At 42.0% G+C, this 10,259-nt stretch overlaps 1 protein-coding gene across 1 annotated transcript; it reads left to right on the forward strand.

The window, feature by feature from the left end:
* The first annotated feature begins 446 nt into the window (after positions 1-446).
* Positions 447-4,749, forward strand: LOC123086052 (MADS-box transcription factor 23). The gene is made up of 8 exons (XM_044507746.1): positions 447-769; positions 2,220-2,295; positions 2,923-2,984; positions 3,465-3,564; positions 3,664-3,705; positions 3,788-3,871; positions 4,015-4,160; positions 4,339-4,749. The coding sequence occupies exons 1-8, from the start codon at positions 582-584 to the stop codon at positions 4,370-4,372; spliced, it is 732 nt and encodes a 243-aa protein (XP_044363681.1). The 5' UTR covers positions 447-581; the 3' UTR covers positions 4,373-4,749.
* Positions 4,750-10,259: the final 5,510 nt, after the last annotated feature.

Here is a 10,259-nt window from a genome sequence, read left to right on the forward strand (position 1 = left end):
ACGGAGAGGAAAAGTGAAAATATACTAATACGACAGTGGATGATATGCTGCCGTGCATATGTGGCCATGCATGTTCTCATGCATCGCCCTGGTAGCTAGATCCACTATACCATAGCTTAATCCGCAGCAGATATATAGTACTCGCTTACTACAGAGTGCAGACGATTATGTTGTCTGTAGCATGAGCCAAAGTCGTTGCACAAAGCAGCTCGAAAGAAGGGAAAATTAACAAGGGTTGGCATTCAAGTTGGTCTTTGCCTTGCCCCAAAGAAGGGTATAGGCTTTGTATAGTATTCTAGGAGCACATGCATTGTGTGTATGCCACTCTGTCCCGGCATGAGCCGACGTGTCAGTTTCCGATACGTTGGAGTGACGAGATTGGGAGGCGAAGTGGGTAACAAGTACTGGCATAGGATTAGCAGTACTTGTTTTCAAACAAACCTCAGGTGACCAACTCCCCCGTGCCCACACAGACACTTTCTCTCCTCTCTCCCTCTCAATCGATAAAATCTCCGGTTAGCCGGCCGGCGTGCTTGCTATCTGCTTAATTAGTCAAGCCCGTGAATCTCCGGCGGTGCGTGATGGTCCGGGGAAAGACGGTGATCAAGAGGATCGAAAACACGACGAGCCGCCAGGTGACCTTCTCCAAGAGGAAGAGCGGGCTGTTCAAGAAAGCCAGGGAGCTCGGCGTCCTCTGCGATGCGCAGGTGGGCGTCCTCCTCTTCTCCAACACCGGCCGCCTCTATGACTACTCCAACTCCAACTCCGGGTACGCTACTGTTTATATCTGGCTCTTCAAGTTCATCTTCTATAGACCTATATTAATGATATATTGCCTCTGTCAAACTAATTCGGGATACACCTTCTTACTTGGGAGTGTATATGTATATCTATATGGAGTTGGATGTGTCTTCCTAAAGAACAAGCACACCTAGAACCTCGGTTAGCAAGTGATTCATATTAATTTTATGCCCATACCATCAGTCAATGTTCCGAGCTAGATTTAATTAGTTTCTTCATTCCACACAAAACTTTGCTAGTAGTTTTCAAGGAGAGAATAAGAACTGAAGAGACTTAATGATCTTTTTGTATCTTGATTAGCATGTTTCCCTTTCTCAACTTAATTACTGCCTTGTTGCTCCTAATTGGTTTTCTGGCGATATTTTACTTTCCTACTTCGCAGAGCATGCGAAGTCCACTCGCCTCCTTTCTCTATATTGACGATCGAGAGATGTCACCATAGTAAAAGGATGAGCTGGTATTTTGTATGAGATGTGTGCAGGTCTGGTCGTGTTTGTTGATATGTGTAATCTCAGTTAAGCATGTAATTTCAAATAGTGTTATTTTTGTTTTTGCAGGGAATTAGTATTATTTGTTGATGCATTCACAAGTTCTCATTAACTAGGACTCAAAAGCATCACATATTTGAAGAAAACATTGTATTGAACATGCTTTCACATAGTGCGCATGCATGCCTAATGATAATTGATATGCATATTGTTGCCTCCATGCTATCTCCCTATCCAATTATATTAATTCACACACTGTTCATATGGATCGCATTATTTTCTCTCTCCAGCTTCTTGTCACTACGTACTAACATTGTGAAATACCTTTGTGGTCATTTTATGCTGTCTCACATTCTCATGCTCACACTTTTCCTCTATATTATGCCCAAATCACATTAACAAGTACTTATGTCTACTTTTTTCATGTATGAGATCATTAGCCAATTTAGTTTCTTCGATATCATCCAAGATACCAACCAAGTCCATGACATTAGTTCATTTTTTTTCTTTTTGATATTCCCAATTTTTTACACCTGCTCATATGTACTTAATTAGTTTTAAAACTAGGATAATACTACAATTTTTTATTTATTAAATCTGTGTGTGTGTGCGCGCGCGTGTGTGCGTGTGCATGTGTGTGTGTGTGTGTGTGTGTGTGTGTGTGTGTGTGTGTGTGTGTGTGTGTGTGTGTGTGCATGTGCGCGTGCGTGTGCGTGAATGCGTGCGTGTAAATAAAATAATAATACCTCTTTGATTGTACAAAAGTAATATATGCACATACTATGGCTAAACATTCAGTCCAAGATGCATCTCATGTATGAAAGTAATACAAAGAAACTATTGTTGTAGACTCTTGTCCTCATGCACTCACTCATGTTATAATTATATCTTCCTTGTCTGCGAGCTTATAATATTTTATCCCTTTACTAGCATGAAATCCATAATTGAAAGATACCAACATGTTAAGGAGGGCCAACAATTCATGAGTGCAAGCGCTGAGGCTAAGGTATGCCTTTCGATCAATGTTTCTCAATAAGCTAGCTAGTCATGTGGTTTATGTCTTCTTCCAAGTTCTTCAAGTCTTTTCTTCATATACTTCTACTGTCATTCAAAGTACATAGCTCACCTTCATCGTGCCACGTGGATAGCATGCATGGCATCTCCAATTAAATCACCCTATAGGGTAACAACAGTGAAAATTAACAGTAAGAATCGTGAAGGAATGGTGTACGATGATAACTAATTTGCAAACAACCACTAGGATGGTCATTTCCAGATAGCCATATCCCATGTGGGAACCCCTAGCTCTCCCTTTCCATTTTTCACCAGGGATCTAGGATCATGACACAAAGAGGATAGACTTTCCTGGCCTAAATGTGAGTGAGATACCATGCCCAACATCTTATATAAGGGATAACAATATGTTATTGATATCTAAGGCACTAGATCGGTTAGCAATAGTTATGTACATAATATGGATTATTCTGTTTGCCTTAGCAGTTCCAGTGAATGGCTAATTCACTGTTCCACTAAATTAGAATACACCCACTACAATATAGTTTCTCTGTTCATTTGATCTATTTCAAATTCGAGAGCACAAACTATTGCTATATACATGACTGTACATTAACAGTTCTGGCAAGCGGAGGGAGAGCGTCTGAGGCAACAACTACAAAACTTGCAAGAAAATCATAGGTATGACAAATAAATTATCCATGCAAAAAAAAATCACAAGCAAAATTATATGATTGATACATCAGTAGTAATTATGAAAGAAATAGCTACTGATTTTGTACATTCAATGCCCTAATAGGTGTATCATTCATACTCAGATTACGATGAGAACACATTTGCACTATACAGCTAATAGTTATTCCACATAGTGTCGGAGCATATATCGTTATATGTGTGCTCCCTTCGGTTGTGTTCCTAAAATAATTAAGATATTTTCAAGATAATATTAATACCATCAACACCTGGTCATGCATTTCCCTCTACCACTCCCTTAGTTTCGTGACTCCTTTTATCTTTGCGCGCATGACAAAACCATGAATTGTACAATGAAAGGCAATGTCTAATATCACATAATTGTATATGTTTTCAAAAACAAAAAGAATAACTTTTATATTTAGAGAGAAGTGCACTAATATATTGACCTTCACTAAACCACTGCAGACAATTGCTGGGACAACATCTATCTGGCTTAGGTTTGGAAGACTTGAGGGGTTTAGAGAACCAGCTGGAAACAAGCATAAATAACATCCGGCTAACAAAAGTAATGCTTAGTGTCCTTAACCGCATTGTAGAGATCATGCAAAATATGCATCTACACATCATGCATCTGCAGTGCCATTAACCGCGTTGTTCTTTTCAGGACCAACTTATGATTGATGAAATTGAAGATTTAAACAAGAAGGTTAACGTTTTTGCCATTATGACGCGGTACTACCGCCATATTAAATTTTATGTCTAAATAGCCTAATGTTTTTGAATTGCAGGAAAGCCTTGTGCACCAGGAAAATATTGAGCTACACAAGAAACTAAACGTCATTCGTCAAGAGAATATATATTTGCAAAACAAGGTGCATGAGTATACGAGTCCATCCATGGAAAAATATAATATAATAAAATAAAGAGAGTTTAAAAGAGTACTCAATCCATACTCCACAAACATATCTTGCATACATGTGCATGTGTAAGTTGTCCTGTTGATTCCATTTTTCAGTTAAATGGGGAGGCGGAAGTAAACGGGACAATTACAAGTTCTTCTAGCCAGTATAGCACTGCTGCTCGAGAGGATCCAGTTCGTCTGGAACTTGGCCATCCAGACCATGCACAAATGGATGAGCAACCAGAATCACCAACGCTGGGGTACGGTAAAGTTTATGTTTTTTTTTTCAATTTGCTTTGCTCATTAAATTAGTAAGCCAAAGTAAGCACATAAATTGGCATTACCCAAAAAGGCTTTCGCCGTGGCATTATGAGCAACCTCTCCATGCAATGCATGCAACAGTCTTTGACTACCAGCTGACTGATTCATAAATAACAGGCTAAAAATTTCTACTACAAGGACTGCCAGATGATCGAGGATTGATGTGCCAATTCTGTTCCAAATCAAGTGCATGTTCACGCATGTTTTCGCCATGTCTACCCATGTATTTAAAAAAAAAGTACCATTGGGAGATTTGCAACTCGCTTCATGTATTTTTTTTTCTAGTTCTTAAAATACAGTATTACTTTTAGTAACAAAGCAACAAGAATATGCTTGTTCAATCCCATTCGGATGCATAAACTTGCATTCAAATAAAATAAAGTGTCGTAAAAATACACAGTGGTTAGAGTTTTCAGTTGTAGACAAAACCTCCTGCGAGTTTAGGAGTATTTCAAAGGAAGTTCTCCATACCAGGTAGCTGCACATTATCATTTTATTTCGAAGGAAAACCTTTCCTCCAACAAGGGGAGGGAGTCAGCAAATGTTGTCAGTTTTCTGTGTGTCATGAATAGGGGTGGCTAAAGGGAACGCTAACATATACAGTATAATGTACGCGCATGAAAAGTGAAATAAGATCGACACTCCCTCACATGGTTCTAACACATGACAGTGCACTTGTTGAGGTTCCCTGATCTGCTAGATGCTTTAGCAAATTGTTTTACCAACTGACACTTTGGCAGTTAGGAGGTCACATGCTATGGTACATTTTCCGTATATTTGTTTCCACGCTATGAATATAAGAAAAGCTCGAGCGGTTGTTTTCAGATGCCGAGAGAGGATAACAAATCAAAGATAGGAATCTTAGAAAATTGAAATACACTTTAATTAGGAGAATATGCTACCACAATCAGCAGGACGCGCTTCTATATATTGTATATTTTTCCATACACCATTATTTGTTTTCATTCGGGGTTTGAAAACAATAATCGACCAGCAGAAGTTATAAGTGCAGCGGGTGGACGAATACACTTTGTTCTCTCCAAAAAAAAGAAGCATCGTTACGATTTTTCCACATATATGTAGCCAGCAAAGCAAATAAATAATATGGGAAAGCTTGATTTCAGAACTCAAATTAAATAAGGAGGGGAGCTAATCCTTCAAAGTAGAACAACCACACCACCACTTATCTTCTCAAAAGTCGGTTCTACAATCATAAATCTGCCACACAAATTAACATCCCTCATCTGAGGCTAAGTTTTCAAGCAAGCTGACTCATCAATTGTTGAGGTTCCTTCTTTTCACTCTTTTCTTCATTACATCCCGTTTTTCTCCTTGGGCTTAGTCAGGTTTTTCTTCTCTGCAAGAAGTTTAATTAGCTATAGCTTATCACACTGGACCGTACGTATACATTATATTATTGTCATTTCTGGTTAGGATCACAGCGAAGACTTCCGATTACTGAGCTAATCGCTTAACCCTTAAGGTATCCAACTTGTCATATATAGCTGAAGGCCCATTAGTTTGGCACCCACAAGACGGATTGTTGATGCACGAGTGCTCAAGGCTGCCGAATTTTTTCTCCGAGGCCGTTCTCTGTTAGCTAGTTTACAGTAACATACTGTTGTGATGTAAACTTGACGTTTTATACTCCATAGGAAGAAGGCTTTCCACCCACATGAAGAGGGAGGAAAGACTGGATTTTTTGCGCCTACGGTGCCTCTAGAAATATGAACCTAGGCAGCCCCCGCGCTCTCTCTCCGAGTTTAGCAAAATCCGGCCGTCCATCTGTTTTTTCTATGCGATTCGGACCATCGGATCTCGCTCCCGTATGATCTGGGCCACCGGATAAAAAACGGTGCTGTAGCAATGAATAGTGCAGAAACATTCGTGCCACTGTGTGTAATTACAGTGCCTCGCCGAGGGACATTTCACCTATTTGAAAAAATATCCAATTCGGTAGGGGTTAGCACTGGGTCGTTCTCCTCTCTTTCCCGACCGCTCCCAACCCTAGCCGCCGCTACCCAGCGGGACTTGCAGCCGCCGCGCAATTGTGCTCCTCTCCTCCCCGTTCCTCTCCAGCCGCCGAGCTCGCCGCCACCGCTGCCCTCCCCGGTGAGCTCGCCCCTTGCCATCGCCGGAAGGAAAGTGCAGGCCGACGCTCGCGTCGCTGCTCCGTAGAGAGGAGCACTCCATCGAGTCCGATTCACCATGCGTGGTGCCTCTCCCCGCCGTAGAGAGGAGCAGGCCATCTACTACTCTGTTCTTGCCACTGCCTGTTGCTCGTCTCTAATTTTTGTCTTTCTTTTCTTGCAGATTCGTCCTGTCCCTTTTGCGTCTCCATTCACGAATCAACGGTTCAACCCTTCTCATTCTCCTCCGTTTCACTCTTCTTCTGCTCTAGGGTTGGATGTATACCTGTATGGCCATGTGCTTTTTGTACTCTTTTCTTGTTTTCTTGATTCTGGTAAGGGCCAAAAGTACTTGTGCTTGTTTTTAGTGGGGTGTGGATATATGTCTTTTATTTCTTGCCTGGATGTTGGTAGGAATCCGGGTGGTTTTGTTCCTTTTTGCATGCATGAAGGCTAGATTTTTGTAAATGAGTTGTGTTTTTTCATTCGTTTACTACTCTAGCTAGGTTCCAAGGAAGGAGCTCTTTGGAGCTACCCTATTTTGTTAGTTTGCTGTCTAGGGGAGAATTAAAGCTAGAAACATTTTTTTCTTCTGAAGTATACCTTCGTTGTCAATGAGAGGTTTAGTCTTGAGGTCATATGATATTAGGAGTAACCCTGGAGATGCTTTGGTGCTTTGGTGTGCCCCTTTTGATTGATGTGTTGGAAATATGCCCTAGAAGCAATAATAAAGTGGTTACTATTATATTTTCTTAGTCGATCATGATCAAGGTGTATTGTGCATGCTATAATTGTATTCATCGGAAACTTAAATACATGCGTGGATACGTAAACAAATACAAGTCCCTGGTAAGCCTCTACTGGACTAGCTCGTTAATCAAAAGATGGTTGAGGTTTCCTAACCATAGACATGAGTTGTCATTTGATAACATGATCATGTCATTAGGAGAATGATGTGATGGACAAGACCCATCAGTTAGCATAGCATATGATCATTCATTTTGTTGCTACTGCTTTCGTAATGTCAAATACATGTTCCTTCGACCATGAGATCATGCAACTCCTGGACTCCAGAGGAATGCCTTGTGTGCATCAAACTTCACTTTGCAATTGGGTGATCATAAAGGTGCTCTATAGGTATCTCCGGAGGTGTCTGTTGAGTTGGCGTGCATTGAGATTGGGATTTGTCACTTCGTATGACAGAGAGGTATCTCTGGGCCCTTTCGGTAATATAGCATCACAAGAAGGTTGCAAGTAAAGTGACTAAGGAGTTAGTTGCAAGATGATGTGTTATGGAATGAGTAAAGAGACTTGCCGGTAACGAGATTGAACTAGCTATGAGATACCGACGATCGAATCTCGGGCAAGTAACATACCGACGGACAAAGAGAACTACACATGTTGTCATAAAGGTTTAGCCGATAAAGATCTTTGTAGAATATATAGAAACCTATATGGGATCCAGGTCCCGCTATTGGTTATTGACCGGAGAGCGTCTCAGTCATGTCTACATCATTCTCGAACCCGTAGGGTCCGCACACTTAACGTTCGTTGACGATATAGTACTATATGAGTTATGTATGTTGGTGACCGAATGTTGTCCAGAGGCCCGGATGTGATCACAGACATGACGAGGAGCTTCAAAATGGTCCGGAGGTAAAGATTGATATATAGGATGACAGTATTTGGTCTCTAGAAGAGTTTCAGAATGCACCGAATAATTATCGGATCACCGGAAGGGGTTCCGGGAGGCCACATGGAGTTATTGGGCCAAGCAGTCCAAGAAGAGGGGAGGACACCAGCCCACAGGGGGCTGGCGCGCCCACCTCCTGGCCGCCGGCCCTAGGGGAAGGAAAGAGGAGGGGCTGGCCCCTCCTCCCTTTCGCCATGCAAGGGAAGGAAGGGGAGGCGCCATAAGGCAGCAATTCTCCTTTCCTTTACCCCCCACACACTAAGAAAGAAGGGGGGGGGTGCCTAGGCAGGTGCCCAGGGTGGCCCCCGACCCCCTTTTGGGGCGCCTAGGGCTGCCTCTCCTCCCCCTCCACCTATATATATGAGAGGAGGGATGGGTCACAGCACACCAGGAATCCCCAAGCCGTGTGCGGTGCCCCCTCCCCCTCTAGTTCCTCCTCCGTCCAAATCCGTTGTGCTTGGCGAAGCCCCGCGGAAATAGTTTCACCACCACCGTCGCCACGCCGTCGTGCTGCCGGAACTCATCTACTACTTCGCCCCTCTTGCTGGATCAAGAAGGCGAGGACGTCATCGACCTGAATGTGTGCTGAACGCGGAGGTATCGTACATTCGGTGCTTGATCGGAATGGATCATGAAGGTGTACGACTACATCAAGCGTGTTGATAAACGCTTCCGCTTAGAAACCTACAAGGGTATGTAGATGCTCTCTCCCTTTCATAGCTATGCATCTCCCTAGATAGATCTTGCTTGTGCGTAGAATATTTTTTTGTTTTCCATGCAACGTTCCCCATCAATGGCATCATGAGCCAATCTATGCGTACATGATATGCACGAGTAGAACATAAATGAGTTTTGGGCGGTGATGTTCATATTGCTTACCTCCAATGTCTTATTTTGATTCGGTGGTATCGCGGGATGAAGCGGCTCGGACCAATCTTACATGTCCACACACATGAGACCGGTTCCACCAACTAACATGCAATTGTTTTGCATAAAGGTGGCTGGCAGGTGTCTGTCTCTCCCACTTAAGTTGAATCTTATTTGACTACGGTGGTCCTTGCAAAAGGTTAGAGGGCAACTTGATAATCACCATTGTGGTTTTGCGTAGTTAAGAATGGTTCTTGCTAGTTGCCGGTAGAAGCCACGTAACTCTTGCAACAACAAAGCAGAGGATGTCTAACTTGTTTTTGCATGGTATGTTGTGATGTGATATGGTCAAGACATGATATGATATATGTTGATGTATCAGATGATAATGTTTTGTAATGAGTTCACGACTTGCATATCGATGAATTCGACCACGGGCAGGAGCCTTAGGGTTGTCTTTAATTTATTATATGACCTGCTTGTCAATCACTGAAGTGCCATGTAATTGCTTTACTTTATTGCTATGCATTAGCAATAGTTGGCGAGACGACCCCGACGCAATGATGGAGATCAAGGTGTCGTGCCGGTGATAATGGATATCATGCCGTTGCTTTGGAGATGGAGATCAAAAGCACAAGATGATGATGGCCATATCATGTCACATATTTTGATTGCATGTGATGTTTATCCTTTATGCATCTTATTTTGCTTAGAACGATGGTAACATTATAAGATGATCCCTTCACTTAATTTCAAGATAAAAGTGTTCTCCCTGATTATGCATCGTTGCTAAAGTTTATCGTTTTGAAGCACCTCGTGATGATCGGGTGTGATAGACATCACGTTCACATACAATGGGTGTAAGCCAGTTTTGCACATGCAGAAGACTTGGGTTAAACTTGACGAGCCTAGCATGTACAAACATGGTCTCGGAACATTGGAGATGAAAAGGTCGAACATGAGTCATATAGTAGATATGATCAACATGGAGATGTTCACCATTGAAGACTATCCCATCTCACGTGGTGATCGGACATGGGTTAGTTGATTTGGATCATGTATCACTTAGACAACTTGAGGGATGTTTATTTAAGTGGGAGTTCATTAGTAATTTGATTATTTGAACTAAAATTTATCATGAACTTAGTCCTAATAGTATTTGCAAATCTATGTTGTAGATCAATGTCCCGTACTACCGTTCCGTTGAATTTTAATGCGTTCATAGAGAAAGCTAAGTTGAAAGATGATGATAGCAACTACATAGACTAGGTCCGTAACTTGAGGATTACCCTCATTGCTGCACAAAAGAATTATGTCCTTGATGCATCGCTAGGTGACGAACCAGCTGC

The sequence above is a fragment of the Triticum aestivum genome, chromosome 1B (genome assembly GCF_018294505.1).
Source record: "Triticum aestivum cultivar Chinese Spring chromosome 1B, IWGSC CS RefSeq v2.1, whole genome shotgun sequence".
Lineage (NCBI taxonomy): Eukaryota > Viridiplantae > Streptophyta > Magnoliopsida > Poales > Poaceae > Triticum > Triticum aestivum.